Raw genomic sequence first — 20678 nt, forward strand, 5'->3', positions numbered from 1 at the left:
AAGATAAAAATATTTAATATGTGGGAGATAGCTTATCCTGTGCTAAGAGAAAATTTATGACCATAAATATATATTTTAAAAGAAAGAGGGAAAATGAATTATCTGAATATCCATCTCAAGAATTTGAAAAAAAATTAGCAAATTGAACTCAAAGGAGAAGATAGAAACATAAGAAAGAATTAATGAATTAAGACCGAATATACATTAGAAAAAAATATCAGCAAAGCCGAAAGTTTATCGATAATATTGATAAACCTTTAGTCTGGTCAAGAAGAAAGAGAGAAGGAACAACACGATATCAGGAATCAAAAGATATGAAAAAAATTTAAATAATAAAATATTTGAAAAAATTTATGCAGATTTTTAGATTTTATATCAAATGGTGAAATTCTTTTTTAAAAAACCTTACTAAAACTGACACAAAAGGAAATAGAAAATTTAAATAGTCTATCTATCAAAGCAATTATATCTGAAATTTAAATCATTCCACAAAGAAATTTTCTGATCCAAGCATTTCACTAGTGAATTCTTTACAACATTTAAGGAAGAAATTGAACATGAACTCTTTTCTACTCTATAGTAGTAGAAAAGATAGGAATATCTGCCAACTTACTTTATGAGATTAGAATAACCTTAATACCAAAACCTGATAAATTTACCAGAAGGGAAGGTAACAGAGCTGTGTCTCTCATGAATATAAATGTAGAAATCCTATATAAAACTTCAAATCAAATCTAGTAATGTATAGAAAGATAACATATTACAGCTAATTACAATATAAGTGCAAAGGCTTCTTACTTGAAAATACCTGAATATAATTCACTGTATTAGCAGGAAAAACATGAGAAAAATTATATGATTATCTCAGATATTTTAAAAAGTGTTTGATGAAATTCCACACCCATTCATAATAAGAACTGTTAGCCAACAAATATATAGGGGAATGTTCTTAATCTGATAGAGTATCTACTAAAAATCTACCTCAGATACCATGGTCAAGGGTTCAATATTAAATGCTTTCTCTTAGAGATAGAAAATTATACAGGGATGTTGCTTTCACCACTGCCAGTAATTAAGCATTGTGCTAGAGACCTAAGCCAGTACATTAAGGTAAAGAAAAGCGAAAATATTTTTTGAGCAAGAGGAGTGACTAAAAAACACAAAGAGAAGACTTCTGAGGCAGTGGGAATGCTTGATCTTGGCATTGGTTACACAGATGTGTTCACATTGTGAATATTACTTGAGTTGTATGTATATAGTTTATGTAATTTTTTCTGTGTATACTTCAGTAAAAAATGGATTAAAAATTTAAATATGCACATTTGATGTAATATTTTATCTTCTATAAAATATATATACAGGAGTTATATATTAACTTCCCTATTAATGGGCATTCAGAGTTTCTAGTTTTCTCTCTTACATATATTGCTGCAGTAAAGGGTTTTGCTTCCCTATCCTAAATTTTGAAAGTTTCCCTAACAGGTGATAATGAAAAAGTGAAATTGCTGGGTCATAGTGATTGTTCACATAGATAATATTGCCAAATTGCCCTCCAAATTAACTATACAGATTTACACTCTGCCACTGATGACTGGAGAGGAGTATAGCAACTTTTTTTCATTCAGTTTATTATGACCTTTTCCTCATATCCTTTAAAACATCCTTGTGGGAAGCTGTTTTTAATACTACATATTGTTCCATGTATCATAATTTACATGTTTTTATCCTTTATTGGACAGTACTTCCCTTTTTTGTATTTTATATAAGAAACTGAAATGACCACTTTGTTGTGCCAATATTTCAGTGCATCTGATCATCGCTATATTCCACAACACCTAGTACCTTTATCTCATATGACTGAACTTAATATTCACTGAATTAGTGAAGGGAATATCCTTGCACCAACATAACTATCCCCCATTTCCTACCAACTCCTCTATCGTCTGCCTCAGTGTTATTCCGTACTTACTCCAATGCCCTAGAAGAAAATTCTGCTCTCCAAGGCGTGTCATCTCTTGTTTCCTCTCACGCTGGTTCTCATCTTCTTGTAAAAGTTACTAGCTCCCTTCCTATCAGCCTGTGTTTATTTGCACCCAGCAATTCATTTCGCCAAACTTATATACAAAGTATATAAATTACAGGAAACACATTTGTCCTATATCTTGGAACATCAAATTCGAGTCTAGACTATGTGTTCAAGTGTTTTTCATTTAATTTTCATGTATGTTTCCCATGTCTTATTCACTCTGTAGTTTATTAGGAGTGCTGTCTGACCATTTAAATGCAGAGATTGCTGGTGGTACAATAACATCTAAGCAAGACGCAATGGATTATATTACCTGGACTTACTTTTTCCGTCGTCTTATCATGAACCCCAGGTGAGCAGAGGACTATTATTTATCGTTATCGTTCTTCTCTAAAGATCCTTTTTGTATTTAAAACACCACCTGTCTGTGGAGGACCCAAAATATTTCACTCCATCTGCTCTCCATCAAGTAGAGTCTCATTTCTCCACCAACCTTCTGAATGTTGCCACATGGACTTCCTACCATCATTTCAAATTCAGCATGCCTAAAACTGAATTAATCATATCTAAAAATTTGGCTCAAATCTCACTTTCTTGATCAGAAATTAAATATATTGTTTTGGAAATGGAAAGTAGATATGGTTTACTTAGTAGACATAGGATAAGTGGTGACATTTGAACAAAGATTTGAAAGAGGTGAGAAGGCTGACCACATAAATATCTAGTGAACAGCATTTCAGGCCAGGGGGACAGGAGAGGTTCTAAGGCAGACGTGTCTGGTGTGATGAAGGTGCAGCAAAAAGAATATATAGCTAAAGTGAAATAAGTGGGGTGTGTGGAGAGTAGTAGGAGATGAGGTTAGGGATTGTGGGTGGGTGGTCAGTGGTCTTACTAGTCTTATGAGGCCTTCAGCACCCATGTAAGAACTTTGATTTCTATTCTGGGTGAAATGAGAACCTTTGTTGGTTTTTGATCAGAGGACTGACAGTATCTATCATATCATTAAGAAGGCCAATCATAATCATAAATGTTATAAATAATTTGAACTTCCCTGTTGAAATGTAGAAATTCTCAGATGTATTTTTTTAATATCACTAAAAAATTTTTAAGCAACATTTCACATCAAGAGAAAGGGCCCGAATAAAGTTAACAATTTGCATATTTTACTTATCTGCTATAGTCAGGCTATGCAGTTTTCTTTCTAATTGGCCCTAATATCTTTTTATTGTTGTCTGTGTTAAAAGCCCCTATCCACAAAGCCAGAGCAAAGAAAAGCACAGGAAATTGGTACTCTTTTTCCACTTACTTTTAGATCTGGTAAAAGTTTTAAGAAGGCTAAAATCATTGTCTCAAATGAAGCGCTTGTATTATGTGTAGTTTTAATATATACTTCATACTTCCTGTCATTCAGTGCCATAAATTGAGATTTGACTTTTCTTTGGGTGGGAGGGGCTTGTATACACACTTGTGTGCATGCATGTATGTGTGACAAGGAGAAACTGAAGTTTATTTAAAAATTGAAAGAGCAAGCACCACTCCTGAAATACATATAGATAAATAAATATCACCCAATTCTCCAACCCTCTTCATTTATTCATATTACTGTAAAGTGTCCACACCACACCACCACCCAAAATAAAATTTATGTTGAGAAAGATTTCAGTTCCTGGGTTGTTCTCTGTATGTCTATGTATATTTTTTATGTTTTGATATGCATGTGTGTGTATATATGCAAATATATGTAAATACATATAAAGATATATATTTATAAGGTTAAATATATATGTAGATACAGACATATGTATACATTAGTTTGTTTAAATATATATAAACACATGTATTGGTGCATCATGAAATATAATATATTTCAAATTGAGTTCTGAATTCAATTTGTATGTTCAATTTTACTCTCTGTTTTCCCCTGAGAAAGCTTCTAAATATTTCTAGGGGAAAAAAATGTTGTGGTAGTTTCAGCTGTCCCTGTAACCACTTCCATTATTTGTGTCATTATTACTGCTGCATAATCTGAACATAAAAAAGCATGGTGCTGTAACAAATGACTTCTCAGTACTGACAGTTATAGCAGCAGCATTTCTATACTGATGAAAAATTTCCCAGCGAGATCTCTGGCCGGGTTTACATAAACCAAACAGGAAATGACTGCCACTATTCACATTAAATCCAGACTGTTTGGTGTGACTTTATCTATGTTTTACATTACAATAAAATCTCTCTTTTTCAACTGGTAAACTTTCATTCTTTTTAAGGTTGGAAAAGATAACGAGGTTTCATGTGAGGTATTCTTGTTTATCTTTTGATAAGATCTTTTAAAGTTAATTTTTTTAAGCTTGTTTTACTTTTTGATTCCTTAAATGTAATCAACTTTGTAAAATTTTATGATAGGGAGAGGTTTGTTTAAACTTTTTCCCAGCGGACTGCTAATAGAAGTAGCCTGTCTAGCCCATGTGCTAGATGCTGTCAGTATCAAACTGCCTTTGACTTTCACACCTCTCAGGGGACTAGTAATTGTTGTGTTCAAACAGCCTGTAATTGTGATCCCGCTGGCTTTCTCAGTACGCTTCTGGCTATTAGAATCATTAAACAACTCAGCACCTGTTAACAGCATTGTAAATATTCAACCCTGCTTGTGTGCAGGTTGAGTCCAATATAGAGAAATCTTACAGAGCTCAGCCTCGTAAATTACAGCCTCTGACAAGTCAATTATTGTGAAACTGGGTTTCTCTGTGAAATAAATGAAATACCATGCTGACAAAAAAGGTAGGCTGTCTGTTTAGAGCAGAGAGAAGATAATGACTTGATGATTCAATGCAGTGAGCATGAAACTACATTGTATCCTTTATCCATAATTAAACAGTTGTATAATATTTCTGTTTTAATAACCAATAAATTATAAATTTTCTACTGTGGTGAGTGCAACATGAAAACAAACCTTTTTACTTAGCAGTTGCATGCTTTTTCAAGCTGGTAAAGTGATTATTAAAATTAATATGTAATTTTTAAGCTAAATGCTTATAATTATTTAGGCTAGAAATTGCATGGTTACTAAACGTTCACGTGTTAAAAACGAAGGCCATATAATGCTACTAATGAAGATTATGTAAATATAAGCCCCATCCTTTATTCACAAAAATGTGTCAGAATATACTCTCTGTCAAAATTTTATGGGATCTAAAAAATGGATATGAAAATTTTTATATAACCTTAGAATCTCAATTCAAATATTAACAAAGAGTAATAATACTTGGTATAGATCAGTGAAGTCATCACTAGCAAAATTATATGCATTTTACTATTTGTGTTGGCTGCATAGGAGAAAAGTGTTTTTACTATTATATTCAACAATGTAATATTTAAACTAGTACTCTGTTTTTAAAGTTGTCACTTTTAAAAAATAAAGTTAATCACTTACATATGCCAGAATATCTGAAGAAAACAATTTTAGGGATTTTGAAAATTCTTGATAACCCCCATATGTAGTAAGGATAAAAGTTTCAATATTGAATGTATTGAATGTCAGTTCAATTACTTAAATTGAATTTTTCATTTCTCCTCTTATACAGGTCAATAATGTTGATGAGCATGTTGGAAAAAAACAACTATATTAAGAAATTTATCAATGGAAGTTTTTAAAGTTATTCTGCTCCAAAAATGCTATTAGTTTTTAGCAAGTTAGATTATGAATAATATTTTACTGTAGTCATTAGGTAATTTGTTGGAGTCTCAGAGTCATGATTTTACTTAATTTTTTTGAAACTCATTATAAATGTTTAAAACATGTTTATCCTGACTCTACTTTATCTGAATAAAAGCCACAAAGTAGTTTAAAATATTTTCCAATAGATTTGAATAAACAAACTTCAGATGGGATTTTAGCCCATCACAATATATCATAAATACATGAAATAGTGAATAAAATAAATAATTTTAAAAGAATCATTTTTAGAGAAAAGTTTTTATCATTAATCATTTTAAGTATTATTTTTAAGTGTACCAAATTCATTAAAAATTAATTAAAATTAAAATTCATTAAAGCATAATATGTGGTAAAGTTGACATTCCAGTTATCTTTATATGGGAATGTCTGTGATTATCTGTAGCAGCAACCATGAGATTTTTTTTGTTTTCTAATAGCCTAATAAACTTATAGATGAAATGGAATCACAACTTTTCATTTTTCATGGTAATATTATTTTCACAATGTCTTCTTTCTGTAATTTTAATTGCATAAAGAATAGCTTGATTTGTGTTCTGCAAATAGTACTACTTATTCAGTGTCCTGGACACATTTTCGCTAGTTTTCGTCCAGTTAGATATAATTTTATCAATGTTGTATTAGTCCAGACAGCTGACAATAGTATTGGAAAATTTATAGGCTTAGCAAGCCAAAAGAATGTGAAATATAAAGTAAGCGCTTACATTGCACAGAGTCTGGCTGATAAATTTCATTTGTTGGGAAAAATATAAAAGAGAAAAAAAATTGTTAATAATTTGAAACAGCTTTGGGGATCTGTCTCTTTTATGGAACCTTGAATGTCCAGAATTTTTATTTTTACCTCTAATGCAGTATAAATTATTCTAACTATATGCTTCTCAGTCATAATTCAGAATAAAGGAAGTATTTTGTAATGGTTTCTAATACTGGTTTTTCACTTTCACATATGGCTGGTTACATTTTGGTTAAATTAACAACAGCACTGATCTAGCTGGTGTTTATCTGTTCATTGATAAATATTGCTTCATTTGGGATTATGAAAAGAACTTTTCCAGGAAAAGCAATAATTTCTCTACAGACTAAAATTTAAACTATTTCTCTTTTATAAGAAAATCCTTAGCATTTAATTATGATTTAAATAAATAACCTATTATTAATCCACACTCAATGGAAACTCTTATATTTGAGGGTACCTAAATATTTGGGCTAACTTCTCTTTCTAATGAAAATATATTCTGCCATGATTTAAATCCGGCTTTTTGTGTTTTTAAATAAATTTTTATAGTATTGACCCCAACTATTTCCCTTGGAAGACAGAAAATCACCATACTTGGCAGGCCTTAAGGCCTCTCCCATTTGAGATTGTTAACACTTTCTTCCCCAGGCTCTGACTATCCCCTTCCTGCTGCGGCTGCTGCTAAGTCGCTTCAGTCCTGTCCGACTCTGTGTGACCCCTTCCTAGTCCTATACAGATGTTAGACCTTCTTGTTGGTGTTTCAGTATTGACAGTCTGTTCTCTGAGGCTTGTGTCCTTGATTTGGATGGAGGTAGGGCATGTAATTCACGCTGACTAGGGAACGGGATTCACCCAGCAGGAATTAGTGGTCTGCCATGACTGTGGGGATGGTCTCTCACCTCTTGGATCTTCTCCCAGGCACAGATTCCTAGTAACCTTAGGGATTTGCCAAAAACCTCTTGGAGTTACAGGGAGGAGCATTAAGGTGAATTGCATGTCCTGAAATTTTTATGTAGAAGGTATATAGAGCTGAACCTGTATGTTTTCTGTATAGGTAAGCATAGTTAGAATGCTTTTTTATTAGCCTGAAGATGTTCCTTCTAATCTTTAGAATATTCCTTAAGGGAACAACAATTGACCAAATTTCCTAAAAGAACTTATCTACTACCCAAATCAATAGTTATTTGAGTTTTTTAATGTTACTCCGGATGAGTTTTACATATAAAAGGGAATTATATGTTTATATGTAATAAGCTTCTTGCCGCTTCTGAATCTAGTACATAGAATTAGTTTGCTGTAGATGCATAAACTGAAATAGTTTTAATGCTGGAAAATGTGTCTTTTTAATGTGTTGCTGAATTTTAACGGCTTGTCCTTCATATTTTGAATGTATTGCCATTCTTCATCAGTATCAATAAACTCTAGTATGAGGATTTTTATCTGTAAGGTAGAAATGACAATTGCAGTTGCTTTATTTCTTTGATTTGCTATAAATGGATTTTTTTTTAAATTCTGAAAAGAACAAAGTGAAATTGAAGTGACAGTTTTAACAGGAAATATTTTGAAACAAATAATGACCTTGCTTGTTTTCTAGCTACTACAATTTGAGTGATGTGAGCCATGATTCTGTGAACAAGTTTCTGTCCAGTCTGGTTGAGAAGTCCCTGGTTGAATTGGAACATTCCTATTGTATTGAAATTGGAGAGGTAAGACTGGGTCATATACATTCCAACTGAAAAGATTGCCCAGCTTTCTAACAATAGGGCTTTTGCTAATGATACTCAAAAACTGTAATGAAATGTTGCAATAGCAACATGCAGTATGAATTATTAATATTATGAATATATTTATTGTACTTTCTATATACATTTCTTTATCTTTCTTCTTAAATAGGATAATCGGAGCATTGAGCCTCTGACATATGGCCGCATTGCCTCTTATTACTATTTGAAGCACCAAACAGTTAAAATGTTCAAGGAGCGTTTAAAACCTGAATGTGGGACTGAAGAATTGCTTTCAATTCTAAGTGTGAGTTTCATATTATTGCATTGTTTTTCATATGAAGGGATTATATTTTATATATGTTATACCTTCTCTTTTAATTTGAGTCTTAAAATGTTGCCTTCTAGTTCCTCTTGAGATTTGGCAGAAACTTTATGAAGTTTGTTGCTCTGTCAAACAAGATCACTACAAAGCAATATATCTGGGCCAAATTCTCCATGGATAAGATGACCATGTAATTTATCATCCAAATTTGAGTCAGCCTGAGAATGGAATCTGGCACTATTAATATTTAAGCCAGGATAATAGTTATAAACTGGGCTGTCCTCAGCAGCCCTATCCTTCAGTGTAATAAGCTTTGTGAATTATAGTTGAAAGCTTTTCCTATTGCTTTTTTGAGGAATTCTGTGGAATCCATGATATTGCTGAAGTTTTTAAACATAAGGATCCACTTGATTAAGTTCTCTTAGAATTAATGCCAGAAAAGTTAACTCCTCCCATCCCCCCCTTTCAAGAAAAAAATATGAAGTCAGCTTTATCACATGGTAAAAAATTATACTCTGCTTATTTTGTTTTTTTGCCAGGAATCTGTGAACTAAATTTAATACTGAAGTTAAAATTACTATTAGTGGTATCTTCTTCACTTCTTTCCTGCATATTATATATGTATTATTTTTTTTCTTTGTTGACTTTATGTATAATAATTTACCATAAAACTTTGTTGGCATATTAGTTGGGATCCAGGAGATAGTGAAGGATAGGGAAACCTGGCGTGCTGCAGGTCATGCAGTCACAAAGAGTTGGACACACCTTAGTGGTTGAACAGCAGCAGCAAATATTGTATTTTACCCCTCAGGTATGTTGGTACTTTTTTAAAACATTAAGACCCCTTGGACTATAATGTCTTTAAGGCTCTTCTCTTATAAAGTCACCAAGTCTGCTGTAGTTCACTTACTTATTAGCTTTTTTCCTACCTTTCATATTGCTTTATCATTCTCAATAAGATGTCAGTATCCTCACAATTTTCCAATGTTTCAGCGTTTTCCCTTTGAGAAACTAGTGTATAGCTTTCTTGTGTGTTACAGAGCCACACACAATGTAATGAGTCAGAAAATATTTGTTAACGAATTGATGGATGGGTGGATGGATCCTGTATAAATCAGTTTCCTATTGTTTGCGCTATAGAAATGAGAGGAGGATTAAAGTATATGAGACAGCTATCAAAAAATTATTTTTTGTCAAATTAACTCATTTCTGAGATAAGAATATTTTTTAATTAAGAATTTCTTTTAGATTTCTAAGAATGAGATTTTTTTTATCATTTTCTAGACAGATTCATAAAAACAAGATTAGGGGAAAGACAGTAAAATAATGATTAATTTCAGCCAGCATCTTAAACTAGTATCTGTTAGATTTAAGAATATAATGTTTCTTTCATATTTACCTACATTGATGTATTTGCCTAATTTAGTATTTAAAAGTGCTTGGAAACACATAATAATAGATAACACCTTTGAGCACTTTTCATGTGCCAGACACTATTGTAAGAACTTCACATTGATAAACATTTAATCCTAACAGCAGTCACTAATTTGAAATTGATAAAATCTCATTATTATTCATGTTTTAAGGATTAACCAACTTGTCCAAGGTTGCACATCCAGGCATCCAGTGAGTAGTTTGCAGTCTAGCACCTTAGTATAAGTTCTTAACCACTACCCTGTTCTGCCTCTCCTGTGTGCGTGTGTGTGTGTGTGTGTGTGTGTGTTCATCTCTCTCTCTCTCACACACACCCAGAGTGAGGTGGAAAATGCTGAGGTGGGAGGTCTAAAGTATATCATGTTAAGACTAGGTACATATTGTTTCCATAAAGGTTTGTGAATACCATATATCTATTACATTCTGTATCCTCTTCCACCCACGATTTGTGCATGCATGCTTAGTTGCTTCAGTTGTATCCACCAGTTTGCGACCACATGGACTGTAGCCTGCCAGATTTCTCTGTCTATGGGATTCTTCAGGCAAGAATACTGGAGTGGGTTGACATGCCCTCCTCCAGGAGGTCTTCCTGATCCAGGGATCAAACCACCTACTACCACAAATGTATATAGTACCAAGGGAATTCAATCATTTTTCTCTTTTGTCTTTTACATAAAAAGATATTGATCAAAACAAGTGGTCTGTTCACATCCTTTCAGCATCCTTTTTCTTTCCAGTATCACACTGCCTAAAATGATGTATGCTAATCTCCTGGTATAGCTTTATTAAAGTAGAGTCAACTCTTTGTGAATAATAAGGAAAACGAATCATCTGCAAACGTATTTAAAGTAAACTACAGCATATTTACGTAGATGTTGTTCAGCAAACCCCCTTAATGATCTCCACAGCAACAGTGATATAATGTCTTCATCCTATGGTGTTTGATCCAGGAAACTCTCAGCTTCTGCTCGGTAGTATCTAACTAAGTCTGTAATATTTAAGTGAGCCCTCTTTTTGAGTGAAGATGTTGGGGCATCAGGAGTGTAGGACTCAAATGTAGGAAAAGATCTGTAGGTACTGCTTTTTTGCTAACTTCTTGTTTAGAAACTATTCTCTATGTATACGAGAACATAAGTATAACAGAGAAACATTAAATAATAAATCAGGATTGTGTCTGAAGTAATTATAATCCAATTTCTAGAAATCATTCTTTCAATGAGAAGTGTTTTTAAATATTATTCTGTGGCCACACGTGAGATTCCTAAGTGAGTCTCAACATAGTTTCATTATCATCTCTGCTCTCACTTCCAAAACTGCATATTAAATCTCCTTGTAGTTTTGAAACAAGGAGAAAGAAGTGGTCAAGCGGAGCTATAGAGGAGAGTATGACAAACACAGGAAGGCAAAGGCAAAGAAAAACAGCGTGTGTGAAAGTCCTCTTGTCTACCAGCACTGTTTTTGTTTTTATAGTGTTTAATAATGTCACCTTATGTTTTTGAACAACACAGTATTGTAATTTATTTGCTGTCAGCATCTTCTTTTACTTAGATACCGTCGCTAATGTTTCTAAAGTCATTTTCAAACTTTTTTATTTTTAAAATTTAATTATTTTTAAGAGGAATTTTTAGTATTCCTGAAAAGATCACAACTGAAAAGCTTCTATTCTCTTGGGCATTACTTTGAATTCACTGTAACATTTTCATCAGTTTAACTTTGGCAGTGCATAAAGTTTTCTCATTTTTTAGGCTACATATTGTATTTAACTTTCGGTTAAATTACATGCAGAAATTCTGTTCATTAAGATTTTTATTTTAGGTGTTCTAATTATGTTCCAATGTGATTATTGTTTGTGCAGAGAAAACAAACTAGAAGGTATCCATAGAATGAAAAAAGAATATTAAAACATTCATTGACTTTTACCAGGCATTTCAAAACACATGAACCCTGATATCTCAGTTGGTAAAATATCCACCTGCAATGCAGGAGACCCTGGTTCGATTCCTGGGTCAAGAAGATCTTCTGGAGAAGGAATAGGCTGCCCACTCCAGTATTCTTGAACTTCCCTTGTGGCTCAGCTGGTAAAGAATCCACCTGCAATGCAGGAGACCTGGTTCGATCCCTGGGTTGGGAAGATCCCTGGGTTGGGAAGATCCCCTGGAGAAGGGAAAGACTACCCACTCCACTATTCTGGCCTGGAGAATTCCATGGACTGTATAGTTCATGCGGTTGCAAAGAGTTGAACATGACTGAGCAACTTTCATTTCTGGAGAAGGGAATGGCAATCCACTCCAGTATTCTTGCCTAGAGAATTCCACAGACAGAGGAGCCTGGCGAGCTGCAGTCCATGGGATCGATCGCAAAGGGTCGGATATGACTGAGCGACTACATTTTCACGCTTTCACAATTTTATTGCCAATAGTTTTTCTTTCAAAACTAAAAAGAGAAAGCCATAGAATCAGATCATCTCATGGTATGCTTCCTTTCACAGTGTTTTTGGCCCCTAAAATTTCCCTCTACCAGTGTTTCATACCAAAAAGTTGTCAGGTTTGGTTTTAAAAAATCCCTAACATTTAGGTACATGTGTACCCTGTCTTCTGAATTCTGTCCTTTTTGTCCTTTCCTCTGTCAGTAGGCTGGTTAGGATCAGCCTGGTATTTTGCAGAATAGCATTTAGTATACTGACAATATCACCCTTTTGACAAAGGATGAGTTTAAAGATGAAAACTAAACTCTTCCAAATAGTAGAGCTAGGCTAAATGAAATTAAATATTTTAAGCATGTGATGAAGTATGTATAGTTTGGATGTTTATCTTTAATATTTTACTCTATTCAAGTCCATATTAAATTCCACCAGTCACATTTCTACCCACAGACTATATACTGATTCATCAAAAAAATACTTTATGCCGATAATGTATAAGGCTCTTTCTAGGGGCATGAGATAGAATAGTGAACATTAGTGACAAACTCTGTGTATGTGTGTCTTAATGCACAGATAAACTATGGGCATGGAAATAAACTATGATAGACTTAGGTGTTGCTCCTGACTGAGGTCCCCAGCACAATGTGATACTCCAAGAATCACAGCAAAATATTGTCCACCATGAAAAAGAGTCTCTAAAAACAAAATAGGATACAGTATTCTTCCTTCAAGTTCATCTCTCCTGTGCATAAGATTTGCTATATACATTTCTGCTGGCCACACATCAAAAGAACATCATGGATAAAGTTTGAATGGGCCCAGGAGAGCTGCTCCAATGATGGAAAGTATATGATTGGAGCATTTCAGTCTAAAGAGGTAAAGGCTTTGAATCAGTTAACAAATATTAAAATCATGAACTGTAAGAATAGATTGTGAACACAGATAACTTTCATAATTAATAGGAAGCTCCATCTGATCTTGCAGGTAATAAACTCAGAGAATTTATTACTTCACTTGACAAATATAATGTAGGCCAAAAATCTATAGATTCAAAAAGGATTAGAAGATATTTACAAATGATAAAACTACTAACAGAACTAAAAGAGAAGATGGAATTTTGCATATCATATTTGGTATGGTAGATGCTGATCATTCTGTTTTAGAACAGAAGAGGCAAGGATGAGGCTTAGATAAAAATGTATCATCTGTATGGTATTTTTCTCTGGGTTCACCAGATACTTGGACTATTTTTTATCCTTCAGAATATATGGGGGAAATGAGGTGGTATTTGTTTCTCTGAATCTGACAGTCTGTTACACACTCAAGAACTAATTCCTGTTAATTATAACTTTATTAAATATAAATCTTTTGTTTTAGTCAACACCTAAAAAGAAAACACACTCCCACTAAAGTTTTTTCTCTACTAACACCTCTTTTGAAAATCCCATTTTCGCCTATCTTCTTCCTAAGAAATTGAGCTGTTTTCTGGCTTACATTTTTAGATGTCATTGTCTTTTTTTTTTTTGTCTTTAAATGATAGTAAAATATTCTGTAAAGAGTAAAGATAGTAAAAATGGTAAAATAATCTAGGTGTAAAACTGAAGATTATATTGAGACTATTTCTCTTTACTTATTCTATGATAGCAACCCCATTTATTTGAATCTTGTCTTTTCAATATATTCATTAAACAATTATACCAACTACCTTTTATGAAGTGCCTACAACATGCCAGGCATTTAATATACATAATTTATAATACTCAAACACTTCGTGGTAAATGTTAATATTATGTAGAGAATGCTACTGATGTTTGATGAGGATATTTCAAATTTCCCCAGGTTTTATATGAAGTAGCTGTTTAGAACTCTTTTCCCTGCTCCTTACTTCCACTCTTAGACATAATTTATCCTTATTCTATGATTTAATTCCAACTGTAAAAAAATTTTAAGTACTTAAATGTGATGGTAGATACTTTTTAAAAGTCAGTTAAGAAGCACAATTACTTTTAAAATTATGTGTGACCTTGTAACGTAGACTTATAGGTTTTAAATGCAGATGTTAATTACTGGCAAAATAATTATTTCAACATTCCTTATTGAAAGTGTATATTTTAAGTTTTAAGCAATATGATGCTATTTGGAAAGGTTAGGTACTTTATAAGAACTCTTGCCAAGTTTTTTTTCTAACACCATGAATTAATAAGCTTCATAATTAAGGCAGCTGCTTCACACTTCTATTGTTAACCAATGACATTACATCTGTCTTGCTCCATTGATGCCCTCCTCCTACTTATTGAAGCATTTAGCAGTTTTGGCAACAGGGATTACATGGCATGGAGTAAGTAGTCTAATTAGATATAAGTGAAAATCCTGAGGGAAAAGGACCTTTAAAAAGTAATTTGAAGAATCTCTTAATGATGTTGGCACTGACAACCAAGTAGAGTAGAAAATGCCTGTCATCATGGCAAATAATGGATTGTGATTTGATATATGCAGTGGAGTTTTAGAAGGAGCCTGTTTTAACAGAGTAATAGAATGAAGAGATTTCAAAGTTAGGGGAAATTTGAGTGAATTTTTTATAATATGCTTACTATAGTATTAATAGTTTTGAAAGAAAGCAAAATATGCCCCAAATGTATTCTGATCTAAATAAAACAAATGAACTTATTTACAAAACAGAAACAGACTTAACAGATATCAAACACAAGCATACCAAAGAGGAAACATGGCGGGGAGGGATAAATCAGGAGCCTGAGATGAACCTACACACATAAAAGATAGATAACCAACAAATAGCTACTGTACAACACAGGGACATCTACTCAGTATTCTGTGATAACCTATATGAGAAAAGAATCTTAAAAAGAATGAATTATGTTTATAACTGAATCATCTTGCTGTATACCTGAAAGTAACACATTTTAAATTTTCAATAGATTGTTTTTAAAAAGATATACTTAGTTGTTAAGGTTCTAGTGACTACACTGAGACATGAGATTATATATCAAATATCCAATTTGAAAACTTCTAAGATTCTCATTTTTCCATGAAGCCTTGGATTTTGACTAAAATTACCGGCTTCATGTGTTAATGTAAAATTGAACCATTCCAAATTTAGGAAAGCTCCAAAGCGATAAAATTTTGATATATTAATAAATTTCCAGGTTTGACAGTTCTCTGCACTGCTTTCTTTGAAAACATACTGGTTCTTTCTTTGCCCATATAGAGAATATTTTCAGTAATACAACATCTTTAATGCTTAAATTTTTGTTCTCTTTGGGACACAACCACAGACCTTTTGGTTGAAAATTACAAACGTATCTTTCTTATAAACTTGGAAAAATGAACAAGAGTTTTTTTTCCTCAGGAAGAAGTTTTAAATGTGATAAATAAAACGGACAAGCCGTATATGAACACCATTGGTAAGGAACCACACATGTAAAATTAAAGAGTTCATTAAAGGAAAAATGAAAGGGAGGAAAGGTTAACTGAGTAACAGTGAACATCACCAACCTCATGGCCTTCCATTTCCAAATAACCTCCTAACAATCGCAGGATCCCATCTGCTACTCTTTCTCATCCTAGTGGGGAAACCTAATGGGATGTCTTCCAGGGTTCGTGAGGAGAGCTTCCCTATCCTTCAGTCTGGGGAGCTGGTTGGCATCTTTGGGAGAGGCACAGATGGCAGATGTCTTTAAAAAAAAAAAAAGGTATCTGTCTACTTCTCTTGGTCTCTTTCCCTTGAGACATTCCCTATTCTCTGTTATTTCCTTAGCTTCTTCCTAGCTTTCCACACTTACAAGGTTTTCTCAGCTCAGAAAAAACTGAAGTAAAGTTTTCCTGGTGAAAACTTTCATTTCTCAGTTAGATCTGTTGTGATGTAGTAGATTCCTCTAATGATTTTTAAGCTAATGATCTGATGAGCCTAAAATGTATTTGTAATATTACCTTAAATTTGACCTGTTTTAAATTTTTTATACTTTTTTTTTCAAGTTACTCTTTGGCTTTCAGTTATTCTCTCCCACAGAGTAACAGCTAACAACTACTGGAATTCCAAATGTTGGTGATTAAATAGGGTTGTTAACTAAGAAATGAGTTTAGATACCAAAGTGTGAATAGCTTTAATATTTCTTTCATTATCACCTAGTTTAACTTTCTCATGTTTTCAAACATCAGAGACCCAGTTTTGCTCAAGATGACAGAAATCTGTACGGAAAAAAATAATACAAAAACTGCTCCCAAAGGGCAGAACTGAAATTAGAATTCTTATCCCCCAGCAACCTTTTAAATGCCCTTCTCTTTTTTTCCCCTTTGCTGGGTTTTGTATTGAGCACTTTCTTTTTCATCTTCTTGAATCTTATTTTGCCCTTTTATTAAAATTTGCAAAGCAAAGCATATAAAAAAATAATTTAGTCACTCAGTCGTGTCCAACTCTTTGTGACCCTATGGGCTGTAGCCCTCCAGGCTCCTCTCTCCATTGAATTCTCCAAGCAAGAATACTAGGGTGGATAGCCATTCCCTTCTCTAGGGGACCTTCCCAACGCAGGGATCAAACCTGAGTCTTCTGCATTGCGGACAGATTCTTTTACCTTCTGAGCCATGAGGGAAGCCCAAGGTATATAAAAAGGGGTGTGTGTGTGTGTGTGTGTGTGTATAATTACATATATACTTATTATACATATAATATTATAATTATGTATATATATATGTAATTTTTTTAGGTATAAAAAAATGGATGTACTATTAACCTTCTTATACTAAGCTGTCTATAAAAAATTATTCTGGCTTATCAACAACAGTTAAGATTTGCAAAGTGTTCTAGCTAATACTCAGCACTCTTGGGGGAATACCAAGGAAATAGAAGACAGAGCTATGTCTTTTAAGGATATTTGTACTAGAGCCCAAAGAACCTAATAAAAACAAAGGACTAGGCTTGTGCTGAGTATGTCTGTCTCTGCTGCTAGGGCTGCTCCAGATAGTTTTGTCTCTGCACAGAAAGTGTTCAGTCCTGCCTATGGCATTCATGGCAGAAGAGTTGCTGACATTGTCCTCAAAAGTCCAAGTTACTAGCCTGGCCTAGGGGCAAGATTGGATCACCGAGCTCCTGGGGGTCATGTTAAAAGCATTTGCAAAAGGAGATTCCACTTAGATATTTTTAAATTACAAATGAAATCGTGAGTGGTTTCATATAAATTAAATCATATTTATAAAACTCCAGGGTAGTCTGCTTTTCAGGGAACCCTATCATTAATCACTTGGCAAAGTAAATCATTGTTAATTTGGTTTTGAATATAGTTTTATCATTGGTAGTAACTCGCTGCTTAACTTAATGATATCATGACTAGAATTGTCAGTACACATGCAATGACACTGAGAAATAAAAATGTAATGAAAATGAGATTGAAGGTTATTGTCTATCCAAGGATAAAATCTCTTCCCTAAATTCTAACCATTTGTCACTTCATTCTACTTTAAGTAAGTAGAGCATTATTTAGACTATAAAGATAAGTGAAAAATAAATAGAAATTTTAATAGTAAATAAAACATTTTAAAATGTAATTTCCATATGCTAGAAATTAGTTTCGGCTCAAAATGTTTCTCATTTCATCCCAGTAAAATGTAAGTACTCTGAAATTATGATTAGGGTTTCATTGGTCCAGCAGGTGGAGCAGTTCAAAAACCTATGCTAGTTCCATCCTCAATTAATAGTGTTGATTAGGTTCATGGTTCCTGTCCTAAATATCTTCCCAATAGAAATAATGCTGAAGTATTCCCTTTTATTTTCACAAAGCAGCCAAGTAAGTAAATAAGTGTGATCATTCCCGATACTTAAAGCCAACTAAATATACTTTATTTAGTATCTGTATTATTTAGTATACTGTATTACATATATAGTATCATTTTCTGTGTAATAGAACAAAAGAAAAATTAAATATCCTTCCCAGCCCCCTATTAGTATAATTCAGAATCCTTCGGTATTACATTGTTTTGGAAACATGGAATTTTTTAAAAGTCGCCATAGAAATACTCCTTGGTGTAGAGAGAGATATACAGCTCATTACATTAACATGCCAGACTTTTTCTTTATGTAATAGTATAGAGAAACACAATAGAAACACTATGTGCTTTAAAAAATAATTTTTAACTGTATTAACACAGTTTCAGATAAACTTTTTATAAACTCTCTAGTTGTAAAAATAGTGTGTTAAAGTGTATCCTAATGTGTGATATAACTTAAGAGCAAGTTGTTATAGTAGCCATCTTCTTATTTTATTGAATCTTGCTTTATAGAAAATATTACTTTTGTAAGTTTGACAGGATTTTTAAGGGGCTTCCCTGGTGGCTCAGATGGTAAAGCGTCTGCCTGCAATGTGGGAGACCCAAGTTCGATCCTTGGGTTGGGAAGATCCCCTGGAGAAGGAAATGGCAACCCACTCCAGTATTCTTGCCTGGAAAATCCCATGGATGGAGGAGCCTGGTGGGCTACACTCCATGGAATCACAAAGAGTTGGACATGACTGAGCAACTTCACTTCACTTAATGAAAACAGTACAGTTACCCTTTTTTTTATTTGTTTGTTAATTCTGGCCATATTTCTTTACACTTAACAACTAATGAATTATTCTCTAATCTCATTGGTTGTCATCAGACCTCATACATTAGCCATTATTTAGTCTGTGGCTCAGCAGTAATCACCTGTTGATGCAGGAGATGCAGGTTTGATCCCTGGGTTGGGAAGATCCCCTGGAGGAGGAAATGTCAACCCACTCCAGTATCTTGCATGGGAAATCTCATGAACAGAGGAGTCTGGGATCACAAAAAGAGCCGGACAGGACTTAGCAACAGAACAAGAGATTTATATATCCTGGTCACTTTCTCAAAAGACAGTTTCTTGTCCATTAATTCTTCTGAATTTTTCTTTTTACAGTCATTGTATTTTAAAGAAAAGAACCTATAGTTCAATTAAAGAGTGATTCCAAAGCTGTGACTTCTGTGGTATCACCTCCATAAGTATCTCATGGAATTATTGGGGAGATTAAATTAGTTAATATAGGCAAAGAAGAGAACAGTGCTCATTTGCTCATCTGCAGTACTTAGTGTTAGCTATTCTTGTATTTAGTCATATTTACTGAGGACACACTATGTTCCAGGCATGGAGTATCCTGCAGCACACTGATGTAAAGTGTGATCCTTCACACTTATACACTGGCTGATGAAGTTCCAATAATTATGGAACTTCAACATTATTGGAATTATTGAAGTTCCAGTAATTATGGATCCTTCACACTCCTTCACACTGGCTGATGAAGTTCCAATAATTATGGAACTTCATAATGAAATTAGCAAACAAACAAGTTAACAAATAAACATATAAATTCAAAAGTGTATAAATGAGTTTAAAAAAAAATAAGGCAGGAGTCTGAAGATAATAGAGAAGCCTGTTCTTCATAGAACAATTGAGGAAAACTTTTCTGAGCACATGATATTTGAACAGCGAACTGAGTAACATGAAAGAAAACTCATGAGAAAGCCTTGGGGGAAAAAATTCTAGGCAGAAGAAATAGCAAATGGAAAGGTCATGAGCTACTTGTCAGGGAACAACAGGAAAGGCTGGTTGGCAAAAGTGGGCAGGGCAGGGCTGAGGTGTCTTTGGCCTGGCTGAAGAGTTTGGAGCTTATCTCAAGTGTTAAGAGAAGCCATTGGAGGAATTTTTATCAAAAGAGTGATGTAACATTATTATCAGATTGGCCAAAATGTTCTCTTTTTTTTTTTCTGTAAGATATTCCTTTTTTTTTTTTTTTCTTCAGGAACATATGGTGATTTCATTTAAAAGATCTTGGCATTCTTGATCACAGTGTCATTTTCTGAGTTTTCCCTCCTAGATTGTTCTACCCCTATTCCCTTGTTCCCTCTGCCTTTCTCCCCAGGTTAATGTTTTACTTGAGGCCATGGCTCTAGGTTTTAGCGTACCGTGGGGGAATGACAAAGTCTGTAAAAGTAATGATTCCCCACTGCCACATTATCCTACCTCCAAATAAAAAAGCACTGCGGTTCTTTAATGAGACATTACCCTGGCTTCCAGACCAATGTCTGTGCTCCTAAGAGCACTCATCTATTCATAGTTGTTAAAAACCACTTAGTAATTAGAAGAAATCATAAAGTAATTATGATTCGTAATAGTGATTATGGCTGGGTGATTACTCCTTCACTGAGATGCTTTGCAAATGGATTAGCACTTCGTTGAATTAGGAGCTTTGGCTTGAAATCTATGAGGAGGCTA

The 20678-nt window shown here is 33.7% G+C and overlaps 1 protein-coding gene across 1 annotated transcript in view; it reads left to right on the forward strand.

The window, feature by feature from the left end:
• Window positions 1–20678, forward strand: part of ASCC3 (activating signal cointegrator 1 complex subunit 3) — a 318333-nt gene that overhangs the window by 238487 nt on the left and 59168 nt on the right. The window contains exons 33-35 of the mRNA XM_068985127.1: window positions 2253–2378; window positions 8090–8201; window positions 8389–8523. Of these exons, the coding sequence (XP_068841228.1) occupies window positions 2253–2378; window positions 8090–8201; window positions 8389–8523 (373 nt within the window). The remainder of the gene's footprint in view (window positions 1–2252; window positions 2379–8089; window positions 8202–8388; window positions 8524–20678) is intronic.

Source organism: Capricornis sumatraensis, chromosome 13, assembly GCF_032405125.1.
Source record: "Capricornis sumatraensis isolate serow.1 chromosome 13, serow.2, whole genome shotgun sequence".
NCBI lineage: Eukaryota > Metazoa > Chordata > Mammalia > Artiodactyla > Bovidae > Capricornis > Capricornis sumatraensis.